General features: G+C 46.0%; 1 protein-coding gene across 4 annotated transcripts; it reads right to left on the reverse strand.

The window, feature by feature from the left end:
• Positions 1–1062: 1062 nt before the first annotated feature.
• TNFRSF11A (TNF receptor superfamily member 11a) lies at positions 1063–27718 on the reverse strand. Of its 4 annotated transcripts, none has more exons than XM_042869308.1 (10): positions 27659–27718; positions 16700–16781; positions 16302–16427; positions 15603–15746; positions 14451–14544; positions 14001–14095; positions 13124–13231; positions 11410–11462; positions 8921–9758; positions 1063–5129 (listed from the first exon to the last, which is right to left on the reverse strand). In XM_042869308.1, the coding sequence occupies exons 1-10, from the start codon at positions 27716–27718 to the stop codon at positions 4762–4764; spliced, it is 1968 nt and encodes a 655-aa protein (XP_042725242.1). In that variant the 3' UTR covers positions 1063–4761. The 4 variants fall into 4 exon arrangements, with proteins under 4 accessions (XP_042725242.1, XP_042725241.1, XP_042725239.1 ...); XM_042869307.1 differs by lacking the exon at positions 27659–27718 and adding an exon at positions 20096–23316 and having other exon boundaries at positions 11410–11459; XM_042869305.1 differs by lacking the exon at positions 27659–27718 and adding an exon at positions 20096–21011.

Consider the following 27718-nt stretch of genomic DNA (forward strand, 5'->3'; position numbering starts at 1 on the left):
AATGCTTAGAACTGAGGCCATCAGTAGATATGTCAGATACAACAGACTGGTCAACTTTCATGCTAATAAAAGCTAGTGCAACGTCTGGAGATCAACCAGGTGGTTAAGCACATAAAGAACCTGGTAATCCTCAGCCAAAATAAAGAAGCCACAGCCAGCTATCCAAAAGGAGAAAAGGCAGTGTTAAGACACATCCAGTCAGGCACTCTGGGTTCTCATCCATCACAACAGGGCTCCCAGATGAGATGCTGCACCCTATCATTGCCTCATGCATAAGCCAGGAGAATTGTAGCAGTGCATTTCCCTATGTTTGGGCCCACGTATGCTCCACTTTACACAAAGACTCAGCAAATATTGGACAGTGCAGCGAGGAGCACTGGTGGGCCCTGAAAGCAAGAGCGGAGAGGCAGCCAGTCCAGCTGTGGAGATGATACCAACACTGGTAGCCACCAACAGATTTGATGCCCCACAGAAGGCAAAAGCAGGCAAGCAGACTTCTAGAATAGAGAGCAAGGGGAAATGCAAGGGGCAGCTGTTAAGGAGAGGACCCTCATGGTGCGACTTCTGAGGGTGCCATCACTGGGTGATAGCAGAGGCTCCCAATGCAATAAAACTGCACACTGCTCATCACCAGTCACTAGACTGCCGCGTAGAATGGATGTGAAGGTGTCACAAAGACTGAAAATAACATTTACTCAGCTTAAGTAAATCACCCCATATACAGTGGAGCTGGAAAGGAAATAATGTATGAAAAAACCTCCAAGAACAGGAAAAAAAGAAAAAAGGATTTTCTCCTGCATTATCTCCTCTAGAAGGGACGCCACATGCAATTAGCAATACCATCTGAACAGCAGCAGTTCCTCCTCTTGGCTCGAGGGGGAAATGCTGCTCTTTGATTTGTCCCTCACAGCGTTTTGCTGATGTAAAGAAACATTTTTTACTATGTAAATGGTTTGGATAGACTGGAACTATAAGGAGCTGTGCGAATGTGCCTCCCCTACTCCGATCTTCCCACTCAACAAGGTGATTGACACTGCAGCACGGAGGCAGAGTAAACTCATATGGCAGGGCTCTGGGAGAAATAATTTATTGTATAGAAACAACTCACTCTTCATTCTAGAAAGTAAGACAGCACAAAGGAAGAGAGGAGAAAAACATCCCATGACAATCTTTCACTCTGAAATGAAGCTTATTGCTGTTGGTGCTGAGCATTCAGGTGGCCACTATGGTCACAAGCAGTCTGATTTTCCAAGAGATGCAGGAATGCATGTGGCAGATATTCAGCATCCTGGGGTGGCGGTGGGTGAGAATCCCCCATGAGACCAAGTTCTGCTGGCAGAGCTCTCTCCCATGCCCACATTTGCAAGTGAGAGTGCTGCAAAGTGCTGCCCTGAGCAGGCTGTGGGGAGTGTGTGCCTTTCAGGTCAGGGGGAAAGATCCCCAGTGGACCAAAAGTATCCCTGGGCTACTCAAAAGGGTGACAGCCATTCAGAAGGAGGCTGAGAAAACCAACTTGTAAAGCTCAGAGCAGTTCAGCCTTCCTCACAAAAACCTCAGGCAATGTGGTCAAATACACTTCCATTTTACAGTGGCTATAATTGTCTATTAAGAACACATATATTACATGCTCCAGAAATATCTTTTCCACACAAAGAATTTGCAGCAGCTTACCGTGTTCGCTGGCACGTGCTGACAGAAAGGAATTCTCCAACACTGTGGATGGTTTTTAAGGCTAATTTGAATGGCTAAAACTACAGTTCTACTAAAATACCTGATGAGCACAAAGGCAGCCTTCAGCAGGGTTTCCTCTTGTAACAGACACAGCGGTGCAGTTGCTGAGGTACCACTGCTATGGTAGGAAACCTGGAGGAAGGGAATGGGCAGGTAGAAGTGCCACGTGTGCAGTCCCCTTGCAGAGCAATTTCTCATCTGTGTCTGAACGTGCAGCAAGGCACTGAGATTAACAGCAGTTCTTGTGCATATTGATCTTTAACCCCATACTGATTTTCATGGGGTTATGAACAGCTGCTCTGGTGCACTTGAGCACAAGCCTGCTCCTCGTTTTCTGATGGTAATACAGAATTTTGTTAAAACAATTCCACATATAAAGAAGGTTACAAAAGCCTATCCAGGAATGTTTTTGTATTAATGATTTATTTTTGTAAAAACGAGTGTGGGCAAATAATAACATATTTGATTTTCTCCGTTAATTCAAATCTTCACTCATTCTCAAATAGGCCTTAAGATTTTTATTATCATTAGTTATGTGTATTACAATAGCAGCCAGAAGCCTCCAAGTTAGTGCCCAATGCACAAGGCCCTGTTGTACAAAGACATGTTAAACACCAGCCTTTGCTCCAAGCTGACAACATGTGAAGTCACGAAGGTACAGAAGTCCCTTTTGGGGTCCACATCTAAGCAGCCAGGCAGAGACCTGGGGAGCATGCAGCACACTGATGACTGTGATATGGCTTCTTCACTTTTACACAGGCTTTGGAGGAAGACCAAGAATTGGACCTTTCGGTGTGTTTCCCATACGGGAGCGGCCAAAGTGCTGAGATCCCAATGACCCTCTTCTTCATGCCTGCTGCTGATCCCATTTTCAAAACCCACTCAGCAGAATCCTATAATTCAGCGAGGGAAAAATCCCTCACTGACGACAACAGCACAGTAAACTTCCCATTGTCTTCTCTGACACCAAGATTTTGAGCCTGCTCCCTGGTGGTGCCTGGAGACCACAGGATGAAGAAGGAGACAGACCTGTGTGCAGCTGGTTCACCCAGAGCTGAGCGCACTAATTCAGTCCCTCCTGTCCTGTAAATGGGCTGGCTGAGTGGTGCCCTAGAACAATGCTTTCTGTAAAAATACATCTACAAAACTGAAGCAGGAAAGGATCTGCACAAGCTGGCATGAACCTGATGTGCAGTTCTGCTTCCTTGTCCCCACTGCACCAGTGCCTGGAGGATACAGACGCAGGCCTGAAGAGGCTACAGTGAGGTGGGTACAGGATCCAGCAGGAGAGACAAATCAGTACCACAGATAAGACAGCCCCAGTTGCACACCTCCTTCAAAGAGGAAGAGGTAGCACTGGCCATCACTGAATGGCACAGCCTTCCTGCCTGGCTGAGCCTCAGGTCAGATGGCCTGCTTTCTTGAAGGCCACACAAAGGTGAAAGGGATTCGAATTGGTCACACACCCCTTGCCCCAGCAACCCAAGAGAGTCTCGCACAACTGGGCTGAGCTTTCCACCCCAGCTATATAAATAATGCAGAATTATTCTCCTGAGAGATGAGGGAGGCTGAGGCCATCCTTTTGTTCTGTGGATGAGAAGTTCATCATGACACAGTGGTCACCCTGTTAGCTTCATGGGTTCTCTTCACCCTCAGAGCAGTGCTACTGCAAACAGCTTTAATAACTTTCTAGAGAGGAGCCCTCCCTGCTGAGATCTTTTTTGTCAGAGCAGATGAGAATACATTTCAGAGATCCCTTCACTCTGGCAGGAAACAAGCACTGATCTTCCTATACGTTCAGACTGAAGTTGCTCCTGCAACTCTTGTGCATAAGGAGAACATCAGAAAATTACCCCTGGTCAGGAAATGTAAAAAATACTATGATTTCTTCTTGGGGGTTCCCTGAGGCTCTTTTCCCTTCACCTTTCCGCAGTGGCTGGTAGAGGAGGCTGAAGGATGCAGGATCTGAACCAAAGCCACCTGGGTAGCTGAGACTCTACTAACAATCGCTATTATTCTTTGAATCCAATCCCTTGGTCCTACAGCTCTAAGTGTGACAGTGGTTACAGTGATTTCAGCTCAGACAGGCTGAGCTCTGGAAATCACTTCATGCTGCCTAAATAAAGCGCTGCTTATAAATGAAAAGATCAACGGGAATGACAAATTTGTTGTGGCAGATGAAGGAACATGTGCCTGACCCTCAGCAAACTCTCCATCTTTAGGCACTTCCTCCCTCTCCTGTCACTTGGGAAATGTCTGCAGCTAGCTGTCCTAGATCCTTCCTTCACCTGCTAGCCGTTCATCTTCAGCTGCAGGGGCTTGTGTTCCTCTGAGGAGATGCAGTAAGGTGGCAGTGAATCAGGGTTCAAAACTATAAAAATGCTTCTTGTTCAGGATTAATCTGATTCACTTTCAAGGCATATCAGTGCTAATTTGCCTGTTACTGTAACCCAAGGCAGTGCTATACCAACTCACACCCACAAGTTAGCAAGGGGCAGGCAAGGATCTTGACTGTTGTGCTGGTTTAGAACTGGAGCTCCTGCTACATTTTGATGAGAAGGGCTGAAGCAACCTACTCCATCCCTGCCCTGCCAGGTGGGCACCAAGCTCAGCAGCAGAGGTGGCCATTGCTTCCTTCTCTCATGGGAGGTATCGAGGATGACTGAAGTCCCAGTGAGAGGGATCACCTACAGAGCTACTACAATTCCCATCCAGTAAAAAAAAAAATACCTTGGTCTGGAGCCCCTTCCAGCATGCTGCCCCTCTCCAGGAGGGGACGACTACTGGTGATCCACATCCTCCCTCTCGCCAAATCCCCCAGCCTGAGTTTCCCTCAGCTGTCCCTCGCTGCTGTTCGGGAAAGTCATGGAGAACTTGCCACCCCGTTGAGGAGACAGGCAGCCCGCAGGGCCTGGCCTCCCAATCCCAAGTCTCCTGGAGGACCCCGGGGCCAGCAGCGCTCTCGGAAGAAACAAATCTGTCCCAGCAACCGGGATCTGGGGACGACCCCTCGTGGGATGGTGTCTCACATCAGTTCAACACCTTCTCCGAGCTGTGCCCCAGCCTGCCCTCCTCTTGCACGGGCGGTGAGGCCTCGCCGTGTCGGGCCAGGCTTGGCACTGGGGCTGTGTGCTGCCGCGTCCCGCCGCTGCCCACTGGGATGTTGGCATGCAGCTCAGCGCACTTCTCCTTGTAGTGCTGAGCATTGCCGGCGAAGGTCTCGCAGCGGCTGGCGTTCTCCTCCTGCACTGGGCTGCTGACGTTCTCCTCGGCTGCTCCCGAGGCCACAGCTCCCTCCTGGGAGTTCTGGCTAAGGTAGACGACGATGATGTCTCCCTTGAAATTCATTACTTGTCCGCTGGAAATAAACGTGGAGTTACTATTTCCAGTCACATTTCCTGGGGAAGGAGGGGGGAGAAAAGAAGACAGGCATGATTAATATTTTCTCTCATGAGGAGGATGTTTAGCACTGTGAGTTCAATCCGCTGCGATAGCTTTGCTTTTGTTCCATGATTTTTTCCCCGTGACATAGGGATGCTCTCATAATCAATGCCTTCCACGGGGCTTTCTCACGATTTCCACTTGTGCCTCCTCAGGATGAAGCCTGTTGCTTCAGGGGGGGCTGTCTGTGGCATCTGGGAAAGCTGTTCCTACATGCTGCACTGCCACAAGCGAGAAAGCGTGATAATCTCATCCTCCCACTGCCTCTGGACACATGAGCTACTCGCAGACTGCCTCCAGTTAGTGAGGAAACAGCTATTAGTATCTTGTTTTCCCCCTTGGTACGTGATCACTCCTAGCGTGTAGACAAAATAGCAGGTTTAATCAATAAATGCTGAAAGATTTAACGTCAGGCCATTGCAGTCACACGGAATGGAGCTTGTAAGATTACCTTGCATTGTCTGCGTTCCCACACAGGCACATCCCAGCACTCCCCCTGTGCCCACATGGACTTATTGGGATACAGCCCGCTACAGGGAACAGACAATCTATACACAGCAACCCAACAGTGTTACGGTTTCAGCAAGTCTCCCTGTAGTCAGAGAATTTTCAGTATTTATTCAATCTTTCTGTAATTCAAGGACTAGGTCACTGACTCAAGTGACAGCAGGACCAGGCTGTGGAATTAACAAACTTATCTCAGAACAGAAAGAAAATATCCAAGAACAAACTTTAAATGACAAACTAACAAACGTCCCCAGAACGAAATAAAACCGATCAAACCAAAGAGAAACTCTCAAAGCCTATGAACATCACTCCTTATAAATGCTTTTTTCCCACTGAGCTTCACTTAATCACAACTTGCAGATTGACCATGCATCTCTTGGGATATTTTGGTCATTTCCTTAATGCTTTTCTAGACATGAGAGGCACTGAGCACGGCCCAGCCCAGAGAAGTGCTGTTTCTCCAGCAGCCAAGAGTGCTGCTTACACCCCCAGGTGCTGTTTATACACCACTGGATTTCACTAGAGCTGAGTGAAGACCTCATGCGATACCCAACCAAGCCTAGGCAGTACTGGAGCATCTTTCTAACAGCTCCCCTCAAGCAATCCTATTTATTTCAGGTAAACCATCACACCGCTGGCTCTTTGCTTTCTTTCCAAGTATTGCTGATGAACACGAGGTGTCAATTGAGTGCTTTCCACAGGGATTTTTCCCTCCTAGGTGCTTCCCCTGTGTTCAGATTAATTGCTTGCCATCAACACAACTGTGTCAGGCACCATGAGGCTACACCAATACCTGTTTGCCTTTGCATGGACTGCCTTTCACTCAAAAAAGGCATTGTAAAAGTTCACCTGAGCTCAGTACGAGATTAAGAAGAGCAAACGGACACAAGAACTTCCTGGGTTGCACTAAGAAACGTGCTTCCAATCAGATAACATAAAGGACTCCTTCAGAGGATAAATGAAGGCATTGCTGCCTGCAACACTTCAGCCTTTCAATCTCTTGATGATGTTAGTTACAAAAACAGATATATTTTTGTGGTAATTATCTGCTAGGAACTGGAACAATGCAAGTGATTAATTTCCTCAGAGCCATCTGATGTTGCTTCTTGTAGCTGAGCTGGGATGGTGTGGGCTGTGAATGTGAAGGCTCTGCATAACCATGAGTCCTCCACCACTCATGCCTGATGCTGAAGTCCTGCACAAGGTCTGAGATGGCCAAGATCCAATGCTCCACATTCTGACTGCTTCCAGGCTCAGCGAGATCTGAAAGGTGCTTGAAGGCTCCTATCAATTACTATCCATGAAGCCTGAATGACACCTGTCCAGAGGTTTGCTTTGGTTCTTCTAGGGTTATTTCACATCAGGAGCAGATGTTGCAATTTCCCTTGTCATTCTGAGTACTAAGAAACTAAAACCAAAAGTCCATGGAATTACCCACATCATTTTTCTTCCCATTTTTTCATCCACCCACTTTCATACAGTTCTGCCTTAGCACAGCTGCATCCAAAGTAGCTGCCTGAAGAAGCTTTGTTACGTATGCATATTTATTGCACCTGGGCATTTCACAAGGCCCAGCAAAATGCGTTATACCACCACAGCTCCACCAGCAGCCCCAGAATGAGCTGGAGAGTGCCACACCAGGGCACCCACCACGCTACAGGCAGACGAGGCCACTCCAGAAAGCACATCAGCTCCATACTGACTAAACCCACACTCTCACTGCCTGCGACTCAGCCAGCACCTCCAGGCAGTTATGCCAAGGTTGGGGTGAACCAGGAACTCTCCATCTATGCTCAGGTTTCACCAGATAGCACGATAGCAAGTACACAGCCAAAGGTACTGACACAGTGAAAATCATTATAAAGAATTATGGTGCAGAGTGAAGATAGCATTTGCAAGCACTTAAACCTGCTTGCCCTCTTGTTCCTTACTATTTTCTCTTCCTCTTCTCGAGCGATTCAGAAAGAAAAGCAGTACTTCTGCAGTACCAGATATGACTTGACTTTCAGTAGTACCTCAGAGTCACCTTCCACAGAAATAAAATCCATCTTTCTTTGCTACTTCTGACTTTTGTACACATCAAGCAGTGAAACTACTTAAAGATTTCAGGAAACTGAAGCAGTAGAAAGAGTGTCTGCTCTTAGAAAGATCACTGCACATTACGAGATTCCTGCACAGCACTGTATGTTTAGAAGGGAAGGGCCTTCAAAATTTCACTTGCGGGTCTTCAAAGTGTCACTTTTGGTCTTTGGCAGATTGACAAGAATGCCTGCATAAGAAACGTTAAGGCATGATGTGGTTTTAAAGAAGGGCAACTGCTGATGATCGCTGTGTGTATTACAGTAACACTCAGATGTCCCAGACAAAACTAAGGTCCTGTTATGCTTGGCAGTGCACAGGCAAATAAAAACAGAGCATCTGTCTTCAGGAGATTATCAACTTGAATGGCTAATAAGATACGACAAAAAGATTGCAGGCTTTTAATAATGAAGAAAAGAGACGTAAGTTTCATCCAGAAAAGGCTCATAACTTGCCTTCTTTGGTGGTTTTTATCCCTGCTTTCATTTCAACTATTTTGCTATATTCCCTGAACTAGTAACTTAGGAGCCAATTAGAAAACTGGAGACATCGGTGTTTCAAAGTTGTTTAGAGACAGAGTGCTAATATTTAGAGGAAAAAATGTCTATATGAAATTATTTTTAAGCAAATCACAAAATTCACCTACTTTTGTTTATATATTATATATGTATAAATATAAATTGCATACATTAGCAATTTAAAACAAAGAGAAAGAGCTAAAAGCAAAATATTGATCATTGTCTCTCAGACCCAACCATGATCAGCAGGTTACAGCTACAGCCGGTTCCATGGACCACCATGTGACTGTAACTGGACTGCAACCTAATGGCAAGGGCAAAAATGCACATGCAGGCTGCAGAATGAAAACATGCCCTTCAGAGTTGTGCATCTCTTCTCACTTCAGCCTTTTGGTCACTATTCTCTCCTCTTTCTTAGTCCCCTACAGAGATCCCTCATAGTGCTCACGCTACATGTGAAATTCACTGTAAACCAAATGGCCATCCTATTTCACTTCTGTCTTTCAGATTAGCTTCAGGGCAACTAAGTGAAAAAGCATCATTTCATTTTTCCCTTCTCCCACATCAGACATTCTGAACAACACCAAATTAGCACTGAAGTTAACCCTACACAACTGTGTACAGGCCAATCCCCATGGACTTACCGGATGCTGGAGGGAGGTCTGAAGTGCTGCTGTTTGTCCCTGAAGTGCTTCTGTTTGTGTTCTGGTACTTTGTGTTGGTACCATCAGAAGACACATCTTCCATACCATGGTCACTTGCTAGAGGGCTCTGACCAGCAGAGAGAAAATTCAAGCCACAGGTGCACTGTGCGTAGCATCCAGTTTCTGGGGAGGTGGAGGCACCAACAACTGCAGCACAGCAGGGTCTGCTCCCCTTTCTGGGAGTCTCCTTGTATGAAATGCCACACCTCACACAGATCTTCTCTGAGTCACGGTTCATTGCGAAACGATCTGTGTCTTTGCTGTCAATTTCCTTTGGGCAACCATGGGAATGCTGGCAAGATTTCTGGAGGTATTTGTCCATGGTGGCATGTACACCATCTGCATCAGAGGAAGGGTCAGAGCCCCGAGGGATGGACACATCCTCTGTGCTCCCGATCCCTGAAAAGCACTGATTTAAGCTATCGTTCTCCCCTATCTCCACCGGTTCTGAAAACAGTGACAAAGTTTTACTGTCAGGCTGACTCAGTAAAGGTAAATAATCGGCAGTATTGAGATCTTTATCCATATATTCATCTTCCGTGGGAACGGGGGAGAAATGATCATCATCGGTCTCAGTCCCCACGGAGATCTCCTGGAAGGTTCCCCCAGCCCTGCAGGGTGCCGTGCCTGGGCTGCCGTGCCTGCACGTGGACTGAGCACAGGGCGAGCTCCCGGGGGCAGGGGAGCCAGCAGGGCCCAGGAGACGCATGTCTTCGGAGAGCCGCGGGACGGTGGTGTTCGTTATGTTTACAGTAACGTAGGCATCTCTGGATGGCTCCTGAAAGAAAGTTGAAATAAAACTGTATTTAATAAAGGAACTGGTTGAAGGTTGTTTTCTGAACGAAGAAGAAGTAGGCGTGCCTTAATGCTTCCTCAGCATGGAGCTGATGGGATTGAGTGGCATTGCTGGATTCCATAAAACATAATCTCGGATAATAGAGTTGGCCAGCTCTCAAGCATCACAGAATCATCTCAGTTGAAAAAGACCTTCAAGATCATCAAGTCTAACCAGTCAACAGAGCACCTGAGAGTTAATAAACCTAGAAGGGCTGCTGGATTCTGCTGTTTCTTGTGGACACTGGTTAGACCTACCTAACTGCTTAAAAGGTTTGTAACTCCTCTGAATAATCTACGTCTTCGAAGGGCTGTTGATCTGTGAAGACCTCACTGTGAGCAAAATCATTATTAGTAACCATAAAATAGTAATAGTAGTAATAACTGATTCAAATATTGGATTGATTCAGAGACGTGCTAGAAAAATAGAAGTCAAACAGACAAGGTTGCTTTAACCTGGAATACTTTAAGACAGCAATTGCAAATGCCTGTGACATCATTTTGCCAATACTTTTACAGTTAAGTTATATTTTTGGTTGAAGCTCCATAAAAAATAAAGATTTGGGAAATACTTCAAGGGTTCCCTTCAGTTCCTGCCAGTCATGCATAATGATGGGTATTTGGGAACCGCTACCTTTCATTTCTAGCATCTGTTCCCTTCCTCCACAGTGGAGGACACAAAGTAAATGCTGCCAGCCACTAATTGCTGTTGATTCACTCTTCTGTCCCAGAGGATCTGAGCAGCTGCCAGTGCAGGACATTGCAAGAACATTTATGAGACAAAAGAGGAACTGCCTGCTCAAAAAGCTGCTGGGTTTGTTTTCTTTTTTGTAGCAACAGGACTTGAGTGTTACCACATCTAAGCTAGACAGAGTTCTTAGACTGGCAGGTGGGGCAATGGAAGAGCATGCACGTGGGAGCTAGGGGACCTCAGTCTGCATCCCTGATGTCAATCACACAGTGCAAATGCATGCGAATCTTTGCTCCCAACCAAGAGTTTCAAGCAAGGGCATCTGAGGCTGTTTCAGAGCAAAACCCTTTGGAAGGTCATACGCTCTTCACACGAGGTTTTTCAGTGACTGACAGAATTGAAGGGGCTTGTGGCCATTTCCTTTAGCTGATGGCTCTGTTCTTAGTTCCTTGAGTGTTCAGCACTCCTGGTGTCGCACCAAATCCAGGTCTCTCTCCCATGAGGACTCTGGTATGTAAAAGCATGCAACTCATGTTTAGTTTTTCCCAGCCTTAGAATTCAGAACGGCTCTCTCTTAGGTGAGAGTCTCAGGTGTTCAGTAGCATGGGCTCACGTTCAACTTTCCCTTCTAACGAATATTTAATCATCACAGAGACTGTCACCACTGTTAAAGCTGGCTGAAACCAGAGAGCAGGTTCAGAAGCTATTTGAGAATCTTGATTTCATAAGCCTCACATTTACAGAAAAAAAGACTAAAAAAGCCAAAGCTGTAAGTGGCTTTTGAGAAACTCCAAATTTGTTTTCTAGCCAAACACTAATATGAAGTCTAAAGTAAGGAGGGGTGTCAGGAATGTTTTGAGGAAACCATAAAACAGAGGGAAAATCTTAGTGCCCCTGACTTTACCTTTGTTCCTTTCATTTGGCTGCACACCTCGTTAGCCCAATTCTGTAGATCTGCTGTAGGGAAAACGAAAGAGTAGCTGTAACACAGAGCAGGCACTGAAACTAGCCACAGACCTAAACACCCACAGTCATTCACGACCCATAATATTATAGTAAATGAAAACCAGCAAGACTGTTTTTACTGACTGTTCAAGTGTCCCAGCATCAGGCTGTCTGAGGATTCATTCTAACTGGAACAGGGATGTATTTCTGTGGAACAAATGTTTCCAAGCTCCTAAGATAGATCACGTTAAACTGTGTTCCACATCAAATGGGGTTTCTTTCCTTGTCATATGTCACCACACTATGACTGGCCCGATACCGACCCACTTAGAACGGTGCAGTCTATTTCAAGAGAAGTCACATGGATGGCACAAAGACCATTCCCAGACAGGAGTGAGGAGACTGGAGAGAAGAGGGTAAGCCACTGAAACCACGGGATGGCAGTCTCAAGTATAGCATTCCACGTAACAGGGATGTACTTAATTAGGAAACACAGTTTATCGAAGTATCTCCCATGGAAAATCTTCAAGTCGAATAATGCTTTAAAGCTGTTTTATGGAGACAGCAATTCTTCTTGCTATTTATGCTTTCAGGAGATTGTGCAGGGCTTAAGTTTTGCTTTAAGCTTGCACTGGTTTTTGTATATCTGAAGATAGATAAGTCACTTAGCCCCTGTCACTTCCCAGCAATGACTCTGTACCTCTGATGTCAGGTCTGCACGTTTATAATCAGTCCCCAAAGGCAGACTCAGGAAGAGTTTTTTCTTGAGCCTGCAAGTCTCTGGTACTCTAATTAGGATCTACTGCGCAAAGGCAATGAAGGACTGTCACTGCAGAGCACCAGGTCAATAGGAATGTTAAGTAAAGAGCACTCTCCCCTAACCTGCTGTGCATCATAAGTATTTGCTTTGCAAGGAGAGTCACCATTTCCTTCAGCCCATCCCAGGAATTCCAGATTTAGCACAACCCATGTTTAGTGTGGTAGAGGCAGCATATTTCTAAAAAATGGGCTGAAAAATACCTTACAAGGGTTGCTGCCTTCCCTTCCACTGCTCCCAAAACATTTCATAGATTTCTGGGGCTTAGGAAAGGAGATCGAGGGAAAAATAGGGCAGGAAATGCTTTCCATGTTTAGGGGAAGAAAATAAAAAATGAAAAGAACACTAAGACTATGTTCTTAACTGTGAAGACCCACATCTTAACACAGATTCGAGTAACTGCAGGAAATTTTTCTGTCCTATTCACAATATACTCAAAAATCCAATGTTATCCAGTGTATCTTCGCTAGATTATATATATATATTTACTATTTATGTTACTCTCCCCCTGCTTTCCTCTTCTGTGCCAGGCAGTGCAAAGTTACCATGCTGATACACCACTCTCCCCCACCCCTCCATCATACATGTCGTGGCTACATCCAGTCTCAAGGCACTCATCTCCCTGGCACAGCTGGCTGCAGGAAGATGCTGAGCAAGGTGCATTATGCTAGGTGTAACATACTCCTGCCTATAGGAAAGATTTTCAGGCCCAGCTTTGTGCTAGTCAAGACACCCATATGGACAGGAATTCAAAAAAAGTTCCTGAGTTTCATATCTTGGTGGGTACCTGTGAAAACAGAGTGCACAAATAGACACATAGCTGTCACATTCACACATAACATTAGCTATCATGTACCTGTCAGCTTCTTCCCCTTATTCTTGTAGTATACGATGAAGATGACAATGCCAATTAGTGCCACAAAAAACAAGATGACAATCAACACATACAAGATCTTGTTTGTTCCTGTAAGGTATAAGAAAGATCATACCATCAACATGTTGCTGTTCTCAGCAGTATGACAATCCTTGCTCCTGTCATTTGCTTTTCCACAGGAGAGCAGTTTTGTTCTTCCTAACCGATTTTCAGTTTCTATAATAAGGACCACACTCTAGCACTTATGGAGTTGTGTGACAACCAGTCTCATTAAAGGTACATGGTACAGAGCCATCTCACTACTTAGTGTCTGAGGGAGGTATGACTCAGCCACACTCCTCTGAAAGTTTTCTTGCAATCCACCAGCAGCCTATGGGCTGTGCTTGCTCTGTCTCAAGATGAGAGGGATGCATAACTTGTGGAAGCTACAGAATTCAGCCAGCAAAATTTTGTCCTCGTCTAAGAATCACTTCACAGGATAGAGAAGAGGGCAACTGGCAAGAAAGGAACATTAGGCAGGAGACACAAGAAGTCAATGGCCTTTCTGTTAACGTGCGCAGAAACCGGCAGGCTGACAAATTAAAGAGCAGTAAATGTGATGGAAAAATGATGGATGTATAATAGCAACTGCTCACCATGCAGCTTCAGAGAGAAGTGAGAAGCACTGCTTAGCACTGGGCATGGGCCCTAGAGCTGCTAGGCTCTAGGTAAGATTTCACAAGAGCTCTGTCTTGGTCTACAGCTGATTCCCATTGACTCATCCACAGTGGGAAAGGAGTTAAGCCAGCCAGAAACCCTAGTGAACATATATTTCTCCTCCCTGTACTTTCTAATAGATAAGCCCTATGAGGACACATACCATATTCTGGTTGCTCAGCCATCTTCTGCTTTGTACAAACTGCATCCGATTTATCAGTCCCAGGGACTATTTCTGCCAATCCCAGAGCTGAACAGCTAAAAAGGAAAGACAAAGAAGCTAGAATCCCAAAGACAGAGCTCATTGTGGCTCCTACATTTCTGCAGAGTAATACTTTCTGCTGTAAAGTACTCTTGCATTTCTCCATCCTGAAGCTCAGACACCTTCTTTATCTTCATCTATGTCAACTCAGCAGTTGCTGTCCTAGCTGTCTTTCTCCACCCCAGAAAGACTTGAGATCCAACATGAGAAAGCCCTTATCTCTATCCAGCCAACCGACATGCTCTATAAATGCCACCGAGAAGCAGAGACACTCCACTGAAAAGTGTGTTTGCTCAAGCTTCTCACTGCCTTGTGGCTGTAATAGGCTTTTTGGAAGGCAAAGTAACTTACTTGGTCCAGGATTTACACTCATCAGTGGATGAAGCAAACTCTGAGAAGTAGCCTCTGGGACATGGCATACAGTCTGTGTCCTTATCTTGCTGCACTGTGTGTAGCAGAGGAAGAAAAACATCACCACTGAGTTTCTGTGAGTTCTTTCCAAGTGAGGGGAAGGTGACTATGTTCCCCCATCCTCCCACTCCACTCCCACCCCAAAAGCTTTCCTGAAGATAGAGGGATCTAAAATTGTAATAAAGCAGACAGTCACACATAGGCAGAAAAAAGTGCTCAGGTGAGAGGAGCACATTCCCCTGCACGATCAGAATAAAAAATGATCAGGCACCATTTCCAGTTATTGCAAAATAATACACTGCTCTCATACGAGTCCACTTCCATTAACTTCCTCTTGTCAATGCTACAACACAGGCAGTGACGTTAACTGATGTTGTCACTTCTGTGAAGCCACAGTGAACAAAGTTCTGTATCACAGTTTGCTAGATTGCAGGAAAAACACCACCACTCTGCTCCAAGCCCATGCAGCATTTCGTCCTCTATTGCTCTATTGTGTGCTGAATTTTCAGTGATATAGCTGTTCCCAGTGTCCATTACAACCCTGAACTTAACCATCTCCATTTTCCACCCACAAAATACCTGCATTTTGCTTTCTGTCAGATGTGGGACTAAATTGCATGTCTGTAATAAATTTTTGCATTGCATGTCATCTAAAGCAAGGAACGCTTGCGCTACCTTAGAGGTGTTCATAGCTTTTAACTCATAACCTCATAGAATGGCAAAACAAAGCCATTTGATAAAAACTGATTTCAAATCTGACCGCAGCAACAACCACTGGTGGATCACTTCTTTGAAGCTGGAGGCAATGCATAAATTAATGATCCACAGTCAGGCACCTCAGCAAACACTAGAAACGCACTGAAGACCTTGCTGTTATTGCCATGCCCATGTTAAAGCTGGCAAACCTCACTTGATTCAAGATTTTACTTTAACTACAAAGGCAGAAGCCTTTCAAATGCAAATAGTCCTGGAGAGTTACACACAGTAGTAATGCTCTGAGAGTCTACAGTAGCTACTCTTTAATGTCACAACCCACACAGTGTAGGCCAGAGATTGGATGTTTCATTCGTATGTCCCCTCTCTGTATCTCACCAGGATGCACAATTCCAAGCCCCGGAGCACAAACGGTGTTTCGCTGACAGCAGTCGCAGTCCTCGTTCCAGTGGTAACCTGTGGTACAGGCACACTGCCGCTGGAACGTGCTGTTTCCTGGGTTCACCTCTTTCAAAGCCTTCCCTAGAAGAGAAAGCAGATGGCAGTAAATATCTCTCTGATAACAAGCCTTGAGTTTACATCCTGTTCTACCTATTTGCTTTGCTCGAATGCCAGAGGTGAAACCACTCATGTTAGAGGAATCTTTCAAGAAGCGTAGGAGGCCATTGATCAGCCTCACTGATTGGGCTCCTGAGCAATACTTTTCCTTGTAGCTCCTGTAGAAAATAAACAGAGCTTTTGCAAGAGTGAGACAAGGGCAGAAGTGAGTGCAAGATATGCTGGGCAGAAGGACATTAAGATCCAACTCACAGGGAGTGAATGGCCTGACTGAAGATAATCTTTTCAGCATCATGAAGACCATATTTGCAGTGTTCAGCAGTGCATAGAAGCAAAACCCTCTGGTATCTGGGGACTTCCCCATCCACCAGGTTCTTTTGTGCAAGCTGAGCACTCATTGCCACGCACCTTCAAAGGAAGGATACTTCAAACTTCAAAGGAGGATATTCCCTAGATCCACTTGCCCATCTCATGCTTCACTAATTTGGATTAAAAAGTTCTCCAGTATGAACAGCTCACCTTGGTCACATATTTTATGTAGCAAGCATTTGTCTTCTTCGTTCCAGACATCCATATACTCATTGGGGCCACATGGCTGGCACACACTGTCAGAAGTCTCAGTGCATTTAGCAGACATATACTTTCCTGTGAAGGAGAGAAGGAAAAGCAGATAATTTGCAAGCTGCACAGCATTTCTCTGAGCACTCTGAGGGAAAATGAGATAGGCTAACACTGCTGTGCTACTGGGGACAACCATTTCTTCCTCCTGCTCCACTCATTTCCTCACTCAGGTGAGGAATCAGAGTGGCACTGAGACATCTGTGAAGCTCACGAGAGCAAGTCGCCTTACTGACCTCCTGAGCTGTTTCTAAAGAGCTTTTCAATTAGTGAGGCAGTACAGCCCAGCACTCACATACCTGGCTCACATTTCTTGCAGCACCGTCCAGAGTATTCATAGTGTTGTTCACTGTCACATGGCAGAGTGCTTTGTAGTGACAACTGGAGAGGAGAAAAGACAGAGAGGGCATGAGACCCAATATACCCGGAAAGCTTCACACCTATCTCATCACAGTGCTGAGAGAGAGAAGCAAAAAATTTCTCCAGTGTAGCATTTTGTAGCCAAGCAGTAAAGCATTAAACATTTATGACTTCAAAGGTTCTTTGTAGACAACAACATGGAATACAGCCAGGTGATAAATCAATCATACCACAATCCTGCAATTGTCACAAACTTCTGGCATGCTATTTAACCTTTTTATTTTTTTTTTTAACAATACTCAATTATTTTGAACCTATGACTTCAAGACAATTGTAACAAACAAACAAAAAAAGGTGTTGACATAATTCTATAGTCCCTTCCACGTATACGACCCCAGATCAAGACCTGGGTCACTGATAGTTTTGAAATATGGCATGCGGCAAACAAATACGGTGAATTATTTACACCCTTTGAAAAGAAGAAGTTCAAGAAGTTCCCGGCTTCCCACCAGAACACACAACACTCCTGGCTAGTCCCAGAAAATGCCAGACCTTAATTCTGCAGCTTTTTATGGCTCCCAAGGTGCTCTGTAGAGGTGACCTCATTTAACTGAGGCAGCCACCACCAAGGCGATACAAACTAAGCCAACAGCCTTCTTTCCTCTCCAAATACAAAAAATCCAACACAACCCATCCCAAACAAACCAGGTGGAAGTGCTACACGTGAGGACCTTGCTTTGGGAGTCTCCTGGCACTGGTGCTCCAGGCAACTTCAACACCTCACATCCAGCTGGTGATCCTCCAATTGGTTAAATGACTCCAAACCAGCTCATAGCAAGAAATTACTCAGTATGGTTGAATGCCGCTATTAAAATCTCATTTACTCAATTTTTTACTTGGAGAAAGCTGCACCAGGACTTCTGCTGCTGCTCAGCAAGAGATTTGGCTGTCTAATAGTGCATAAAAGTACTGTGCCTGCTGATAATTGCTTCTATTCCACTACTTATTGTTCTCCCCTGGTTTCCTCTGTGTCTTTTCCTCTCCTCTTTCTTCCTTTTCTAATCGCATCAACTGTAATATCTTGAATATAAACTGTTTTTCTCTAAGCATCTTGATCTTCTAATGCTGGGACAGGTCTTGTGACTTAAAACTGACGAAAGAAGATGACTTTTTTTCTTTAAAACACCACCTCCTGGCTTGGAGTTTGAGCCATAAGCTGGTGCATGACTTGCATTTACCAAAACTGTGCCTGAAACAGACTAAGTACCTCAAGCCAGAGCTTTTCAGTTTTCATACTTTTACAGCTTATTAACATCTTATAGCCATTTTTTATCACTACAACGATCCCATGTGAAATTAAGAGTTCAATCTTGCAAGGACACTTCTTTTGTCTTATTGCTTCCTTGCCTCTTTCTTCTCACTTATTAGCAGTATCTTGCTTTATGATCAGATCATACATTTTCTGGAACAAAGATTGCATTTCATGTTTGCACAGCACCACACACAAAAGCATCACCTACCATAGCATAAATAAGCACTTCCATACTCTCAAAAGCTTTCATTCTGCTTTACTCCTGACAGCCACCTTGTTCATCTTCCCAATTACCAGGACAACAACCAGTGCTGGTGAAGCAACAGGTGATCTATGAACAGAAAGCTGGCCAGCCTGGCAGCTGAATGGAGATGCTGCTCAGCACCATTGGAGACACTCTTGAAATGCTCCAGTAATGCAAGGAGATAAAAACAAGCTCGACAGAATGGGGCTCACACTATGCTGCTTCCCTGAGCAGCAGAGAGAAGATCTTGAGCAATCGATTCCTATTCCCAGGAGTCTGAAGTGCCAAGAAAAGCAGTGAGACCAAGGATGGATCCAGCCACTTGCTTTATCAACAGAACATTCTTTTCTTCCTTGTTTGCCCCAGTTTGAAAGTTCCTCTTTAGAAGAAAAGGCTAAAAACTGAAGTGTCAAACCAGGGCAAAGTTGTCCCGTTTAAGGAAGGATATGCAAATCTGCTGAAGGACATTCAGCAGAAGGGCTTGGAATAATTTCTGAGAACCAACACTCATCCTGAAAAGAACAAGCAACCTCCCTGCGCGGAGGCCAGGAGCATATGCTAATTGCTCACTACCTTTTGTAAACTGCTTTGGACCTTCCTGCTTCGTAGCATGAAGAGGGCAATTATTGCAAAATACTCCCAGCTGCAGCTGCGTAAATCTATGCTCTGTGTCAATGAGCATTATCCTCTGCGACAGCGTCCTTCCCCTTTTGAGACAAGGCAATGCATTTACAAAGCTGCACTATTCCTTCTTTTATTTATCTCAATGAAATAAAGACAAAGCTATCAGTGTCCATTTGTTAACTCCCTTCTGAGCTCACAAAGGTGAAAGACTGGCTGGACCTGCTGAGTGTGAAAGAAGAGCATGGAGAAGATGGGAATGGAAACAACAGAACCTTCACATTTTCTTTGGGTAGATCCAGTGATCTCGGAGCCTTTTCTTAACAGGGCCCCATTGAAGTTCGGTTGTTCCTTGTCCAATCATCTGTCAGAGGACTGCAGAGCACTGTCAAACAGGACATCAGCTTTCTGGAGGGTGCAAGAATCCAATACTAAGCACATGTGCTGCCAGCAGCACGATGGGCTGATGCTCCACCAGCACCAACGCATTCCCAGCCACAGCGTCCATCTGAGACAAGGAAGTGCAATTCATTTCACAGAGGAGGAACTCCAGCCCAGAAGCCAGCTAGCTTCAAAAGGTGACAGGAAATTAGTGGCGAAGCAGGAAAGAGAAACAAGTCTCCAAAGTCTTAAGCTTGCCCAGGCAATGGTGATTTTGACATCGTGGAGCTCTTCTCTTTAAAGAAGGGGCCTCAGTGAAAGCAAAGATGCCAACCTCATCTGAAGTAATCACACAGAACAAAGAAAACCCAAGCTGGTTATTCGTTTAAGTCTCACTATTGGTAAATGTTTGCAGTAAATACCACCACAAGATGTGAATGAATGTTTTAAAATGGCCTAGGTATCTTCTGCACATTTAATTTATCACTTAAAATGTGTGCAAAGCACACATATTTGTACCAATTCCTGAATAAAGTTAGCTGTTCTTCTTTCAATTGGTTTTGGGCAGCCTGCAGTAGAGGGTCCTGCTAGAACAGGGGCTGAACTGGAAGAACACTGGTGGTCCTTCCCTCCTCAGCCGTGATAAACACTTCCTCAGAAGAATAAGACAAGAATACCCAACAGGAGAAGAATCCAGAGAAAAAAAAACAACATATATCCTCTGGGCTCAGTGGATTGTCAAAGGCTGTTTGGTAAAGCATGCCAACACCTGCTTACCTTCGAGCACATGAGTAGCACCACTGACTTCCTTGGAGAAACATGCGTGCTCCTGTCAAGGTTTGCAGGAGGACTGTACTTTAGTGCCAAGCCCTTTTTTCCTCCCATTTGTTGAAAAGAACGCTAAGCAAGAGTGTGCTTGTGCTCGTAGGGTCGGAGAACTTCAATGAGTCAGCTGCAAAGCACAACCATGTTACTTGGGCCTTGAAAAAACACACACACAGGTGCTTCTGAAAGGGGAACCAGAAGCATTCAGATTCCTGTCCTCAGGCTTACGGAAATATTTATTCTCGGTGCTGTTGAGCAATCGGGTGACAGCAGAAGCTGTGTGTCATGGATGCTAAAATTACTTTCTCACTCAGATGAATATTCAGACGGACATGTCGGAGAAGATAAAGTTGCACGGGCCTCTTTCTTTTAAAAGAAAGAATCTGGAAGAACAAGCTCGGGGGTTTCCACAGCCTTTTTCCCATGTCATTTCTGAACAAGAACCTGAGGCCTTAATGGGGACTGCTCATTAGCGATAATCTTAGTTTAGAAAAGCTGAGATGTAAAGGGACACGCCAAAGCCTATCTACCTCAAGATGACACCTTTGTGCTCAGTGTGGTTTTTTCTGGAGAGCATTCAAGATATCTCCCATCATTTCACTGAGCAAAGCACATTCTTTCTCCATTTAGTGCTGCCAACCCAAACTACCTATGGGAGAGCAAACTCAGGTGGCTCTGGCCTTGCACGCCACTTGTTAGTTGAACTCTGGGCCCTGAACATACCCATACTACTTGCTTTTGAGATTCTTAGCCATACTTAATGTACTGCTACAATATTTCTACGGCTCCTTGGCTTGGGCTTTATTTGCCCTTGTCAACAGGGCTGAGCTCTGACCAACAGTTTCTCAGGCAATCTGAAGTAGACCCTGCAGCCTTGGCACCTTGGCCTTCAGCAGGGACTGGCTTCACTGCCGATACAAAAAATTAAATTAGAACAGCACACAAGTCACCACCACACAATTCCAGTTATTCACTTGCAGGTCTGTAATTCAACACAAAAATTTCAGATTGTGAATGAAATGCTTTTGGTGATGTCAACTTTCCAGTGACCAGTAAACCACATCACAAAACTACCATCACGTGGTAAAATACAGCCGGGAAATGGCAACAGCTACCGACTAAATATTATTCCAATCTTAAAAATAGGTCCTTGAAACCCTGCTAGAGCCTGAATACCTAAAGAGGCCAGAAGGAACATGAAGAATAAAATAGATAATAAAGAGATTAAGAGAAAAATGTAACTTGCAGCCAGAAAGTGGATAAGCAGTGGTCAAAGCTCAATCCTGACTATTCCCATTGCCTTTTGGTTTTAACATGTGGTAAAAGCAAGCATCTGAGCAACAGGTCATGCTCCACAGAGGGGAAGGAGCAGCAGTCAGTGCTGCTTGCAGTGGGTACACCACGCAAAGAAGTGTCACACAGACCACGCTGGCAGCAGCATGCTGAGACCGCAGGGATAGCAGTTGGGAGATGGCTGAGAAGATAGATGGCGGAGCTGAATGCAGCCAACTGAGCACGTCCATCGTGCAGCTTTCTTTTGCAGGCTGAAAACTCGCCATCACATGCCCAGCAGATGCAAAGTCATCTCCACACAACAAGCTCCGGGCTTGGACCTGTGTACTGTGACATGCGTCTGCCAACACGTGGCATCCTGAATGCATCAGCCTGCTGGTCCTCGCTGCCACAGTCACTCAAAGACTGGCAGCTACTAGGTAGGGTGCTTTAAAGATGAATCAGAGAGCAGAAACCCAAAAGCCAACCAAACCAAAATATTTAACAGAGAGGTTTGGTAGCAACACAACAGTCCCTAACAAGCAGGAATAAGAACAACAGAGTAAGGACACAACCAAAGCTACTACATAGCTGTGCTTGTGAGGAAAGTTGCAAGGTCTCCCTCCTAAATGAAACAGGTGCAACAGCACCGCTTACAAGGAGAGCTCAACAGTCCCAGCCCTCCAGGCACAGCGTCAGCCACTGCTGTGAGTAACCTTTCCCCCATTGGCACTTCCAATTAGAATCATTATAAGGCACTAGAGACACACGTACAGGGAGTGCTTCAGAAGATTACTTGTCCATGCTTCATCACTGAAGTTGAATCTCAATGCAGAAATAACCACGACAGATTTCCAGGGTCTGTCTGCACTGCCTTCATCGAGAAGGAGTCACTGCTTTTGCGAAGGGACGCAGGATTGGGCTGAGAAATGGTTAATTTACTCTTTTAGTGTCACCATGAGGAACCAACTGTGCCGGGGTTCAGCCAAGTCAGCAGGAATACCCCTCCCCGACTTGATGGGGCTTTGGCTGATTTCCATGATGAGCCTGCTTTACTACATGCAGTATTATAGCAGGGGAGAGCCTTTTTCTTCCTGTGAGAACAGATTCATGGAATCATCTCATTGTTCTTGCTGCCGAGCAATGAAAAGTTACAGAGAACACGATGCTCGTAAGGCAAAACTATTTGGTGCAGCAAAATAACAGGCTCAAAATAGATTCCCCTGTGTGCTACATAAGCAATTTTTAAGCCTTCATACGAACCTAGTGGCACATTTTTCCCTATCTGTACTCCAGATTAATAGGTTGCCTAACAAAACTTCACAGTATTTTTTTTTCCATGTGAGACTTTTTCTTTTCCCTCCATTTTGACCACTGACTAAATATACTCTGCACCAATCTGCAGTCACAAATGTTGTTCTTTGTCATTCTTGAACAGCTCCTATACACTTCTTTTTCTTTTGGAGTAGCCACAAAGCGGTCAGGGTGAATGACCTCACTTTTTTTTTTTTTTTTTCTTACCCCTCCCCAGCTAATTGGCTCTTGCAGGGTGGATTAAACCAGCTTGGCTCTCCCACCACGCACAGCCTCTCCTGGTCCCTGCCATTGGGGTGGGGAACAAGAGTGAGGGTTAGGAATGGCATGGTGGCTGTGGGCTACAGGATGTATCTGCTTCCTTCCCAGCAGGCCTCCATGTGACTTTGGTGAGAAGAGGACAGGGCCCTAACCTGCTGTGATTAATGAGTCTTCAGCTGTGTTTGCAGCCATGACATCCTAAGCGCTGTACAAACAGAGAAGAAAGCCAAATCCCCCGCCCAGAGAACTCATAGCCGGCACAGACAAACAGAAAGGTAACTAAAGGGAGAAATGCAGAGCAGCTGAGGTAGGTGTGCAGGCATAGGACAGAAACCAGAGTGTTCTGGAGTGCTTAGCACCAGCTAGCACAGCCCCGTGGAGTGGGGCTGAGCCCAGCACGGTGCCCACCACCATGAAGACACCACGTCACAGGCACGATGCCTCGGCACGGTGACAAATGGGCAGTGACCCACCAGGACACCCACACTTCCCTGGAGCCCTGACATGTAGCCAGGGCCACCCTTGCAGCCCACCCTGCAGCTTTCAAGTTGCTCCATCCCACATCTGTGTGAACTTTGGGCTGTGTTCAAAGACTAAGTCATAAAACAGGGCAAGTTCTTGCAGGCAGACTATTGCATTACACAGACAGAGGCCTACCCAAGTCCATAGTGCAACCTGGTTAAACAGAACTTAATTTTTATATTGCATCTATAACACACAAACGTTTGCCTTTGTGCTTTCCATCAGTAATAACGAGCCAGTCTCAGAGCAGCTGCAGCAGAAGCCCACAGCTGAAGGGATGGCATGCCAAGCTTCCAGTGAAAGGAAAGGGCAGCCTTTGCAAGAACAAAGCTGCAGCTGAGGACTCAAAGAACCATACAGCCCAGTTTCTCTCTTCTCCCTGCTGCCCACCTCCTGTAAGCTAATTAGACTCGTTTGGGTTGGAAGAACCCTTACAAGCTGTCTAGTCCAACTCCCCTGCAATGAACAGGGACACTTACAGTGAGATCAGATTGCTCAGAGTCCTGTCCAGCCTGGCCTTGAGTGTCTCCAGGGATGGAGCACCTACCATCTCACTGGGCAACCTGGATTCTGCTGTTATGAGAATTACTGTATTTATTTCTTTGGAATACAGACAGGGAACCCTGCTGGCTTGGTCACTGCAAATGCCACCAGGAGCCCCGGTCACACAGAGGGGAAGTGGGCAGGGAGCAGCAGGACAGCACGTGTCACCCCTTCACTCCATCTACACGCGTTCCTCCTACAGCAGGTCTTTCAGCATTTCAATTCAGAGGGACAGACAGGCACATGCAAAGACTGCTCTGAGCAGTGCTAAGGCATAAATGCCAGAGGAGAATGCTCTGAGGTTTCCGTGACTTTCTGTGCCGTAAACGACAAGGGTTAGTATTGCTACAGACAGCTGATAGGCTCTGAGTTCTACTGACTTGTGGAATGTGGTGAAGGTTTGTTTTGGTCCTGTCTGTGGGAAAGTAGAAATTACATCAGGAAGATGATGCTTAACATGAAAAGAGAAGCAACACCAGTTTCTTAAACCATGTTTTGGTTTGGTTTTATATGCAATGCGTTATTCCTCTTACACGCGGTGCTGTAAAATGTTTTTCATATAATCCAGCAGAAACTTTAAAGCAATAAAAAGTTCTCAGGTGCCTTTCCTGCAAGGGCATTTGGACAAATAAACTACAGTAACTTTTACACTGTTAACTCCAGAACAAACCCAAGGCTTCAGATGAGCTGTTACAGAAGTTCTGCTCTATCGAGTGATTCCTTTGGTCCCAGTCAAAGCAGGAACACAGACTGGGAGGACCCATGATCTAACACAGCATGGACACTTTTATTATCTATTTTTTTCCCTCTCACCTTAGAGTGCATTTTAGTTAACAGACAGATGTTGGCCAAAACTTTTCTAGATTATGAAGACTTCTAAATGTTCCCTGTAAAGCAAAGACTACGAAGCAGTGGAGGAATCCCATTGCTATACAAGAGAATAAGAAGAGTTGATGTTACATCAGGCAGCTGGGTTACTGCGTATTTGTAAATGCACATTCTAAATGCACACTGTAAATGCAGACTGTGTTCCATAAAGCCTAACGCCGTGTCCTCTGACAGCTGCCCAGGATGCATCACTCGGAAAAGATCATCTTGTGGCTGAAGCACAAGACAAGGAGGGTGAGCTCTGCTCCCAGCAGTTCTGCTCCACGCTCGGTGTGTGACCTACAGCAAGTCACGAATTCTCTGTTCCTGCTTCCTCTTTGGCGAAAATGATGACGATGATGTCTTTTCTCAGCTGCACCATGAGTACCCATTAACTTACATTTGCAAGTGTTTCTCATTCCTCACAGGAAATACATTGTGGATTTTACTGTCCTACCACCACTGTTCTGTATTAACACGAGTGCATCAGACAAACTTCAGCCCAGCTGCACTGATTCTCATAACTGGCTCCATCAGAAATGACAACCCGTAAGGGGATTACAAAGCCACCGTTCAGACCAGTCAGCCAAAGCAGAACCTGGAGGACTTCTGGGAGCAGCATCTCTCCAGGCCTGCCTTGCATTTACGTTCTGGACTTGTCAGCTCTGTCACTGTTGCAGACAAGGTACTGAAGTCAACCAGCTCTTCAACAATGTATGTTTTTTTTTCTATGCAAACTTAATGCTACAGATTTCCTGGAATCCCTTATTATCTTGCTTACTTGTCTGAAGCACTGGCCATGGAAAGATGCACCCCATGCACTTACAGACTCAAAACTAAGCACATGTTGAAAGCAGAGAAAAGACTTCACATGTTTGCCCCAAGTAAATATAAGTTCCCTGTTTTGCATCCTCTTAAAAATCACTGAATTGACAGACCTACTGGCTCCTACTTCAAGGTATCTAAAGCACAGAGATCTAAATTTCCAAGGTTAGAATGTAGCAGGTTTCAGGCAACAAGGAGATTCCAAAAGAACAAGCGCCCCAAAACAAAACAGCTCCAGAAGGAAGAAGGTGTCACTGGAACAAAAGTACAAAGACCACTGAAGTCTGCTCACCTCAGTGCACTGATCACAGTTCTGAAGAGCAGGCAGAAAATAGGCAGATAGAGGTTACAGATGGGAGGTGGGAGAATCCATGCAAAATCTATGATGGGCAGGTCTCTTTTGAAACATGCAGGCTTGTTCATATACATATGGAGGACACCTGGAAAGCAGCTATTTAAGAGAAGCCTAAGGGGTGAGAGTGGACAGAAAGAAACATATATTTTGGCGGGGAAAAAAAAGGCTTGTGTGGTTTCAAGGCAACATATTTAGGAACAGAGATCCAGAGGGAAGGCTCTCAGGGCTATGTGGTCAGACATTAAATTGTAAGCTGCAGACAACAGAGGCTTTTTTCTTCCTCCGTAATCTCTTTTCCTTGAAGCTGCACCTTGCTCTCAGGGAGCCCAACCATGACTCACGCAGCGCTACAACAGCACTAAGTTGAGAGAGGCACTTAAAATGACACTTGCACCTAATAAAGAGTAATGAGAGAGAGAAACTGTAGAAGTTCACATGAAAGAAGCACACATGGCTGCCAAATAGTGATTAATGGGAGAAATAAAGCGTCTGTAGTGTAGGAAGGAAAAACCTGCTAGCCTAGAAGGCCCGAGATAACATGAAGAAAGAGGAATTACTTTTAAGCAGTTTAATTAGAAAAAGTAAAGTGAGAGCTCCTCCCGAACGAGGAAAGGCTGAGAGACCAGGGACTGTTAAGCCTGGAGAAGAGAAGGCTCAGGGGGGAGCTCATCAATGATTACAAGTAGCTAAAATGTAGAAGCCATGTGGATGGGGTTAGGCTCTTTTTGGTGCCCTGTGACAGGCAGTGGGCACGAACTGGAACATAGGAAGTTGCACACAAACATGAGGAAAAACTACATTCCTGTGAGGGCGACGGAGCACTGGAACAAGCTGCCCAGAGAGGCTGCCGAGTCTCCTTCTCCGGTGATACCGAAAACCCGCCGGGACGCTTTCCCGTGCGACCTACAAGAAGGAGCCGCTTTAGCAGAGGGTCGGACTGATGTTCTCCAGGGGTCCCGTCCAACCCAAGCCCTTCTATGAGCTCCTCGGCACGGCGCTGAGGAGGCTCAGCCGCATCAGGAAAGGCTCCGCGAGAGCGGGGCGATGCCGGCGACCGCACACGACAGGCAGCCAGCCCGTGCTTCGGGGAGCGTCGCGGACAGCGCTCTGCCCGCCGGCACCCAGCGCTCGCTGCCGCCCTTCCCCCGGAGGCGCGGAGGCCTCTCGATGCGCTCGCACAGCCGCCCGGGCCGTGGGCTCCGCGCGAGCAGCTGGGCCACGGCCCACGCCCGATCGGCGCGGCTCACGACGGCAAGGGCCAAGGAGCGCGCTCACGCTCCCCGCAGTAAATCCGCTCGGCAGGGTGGAGCCTGCCTTCTTTTTCGCTCTACGTGCAAACGCTGCCCCTCAACAGCAGCGGGCTGCCTTCCCCGCCGATCCCCTGCCTTCGTTTGAAAGTATCAGCGTTTGCAAGAAGCAAAAGGCGCTCGCAAGTTGCGAAAAAGAAACCACCGCCACCACAAGAGAGAGAGAGAGAGAGAGAGCGGCAGAGAGCCGAGGCGGGCTCGGGGTGCGGGGCGCTGGGAGTCGTCCCGCCGTCCCCGCGCTGCCCTTACCTGCGGGCGTCCCGCGGCGGCCAGGCAGAGCAGCGCCAGCCAGCCCGGCGGGCCCGGCAT

This window comes from Lagopus leucura, unplaced genomic scaffold (genome assembly GCF_019238085.1).
Source record: "Lagopus leucura isolate 7727_CA_CO unplaced genomic scaffold, USGS_WTPT01 Super-Scaffold_100002, whole genome shotgun sequence".
Lineage (NCBI taxonomy): Eukaryota > Metazoa > Chordata > Aves > Galliformes > Phasianidae > Lagopus > Lagopus leucura.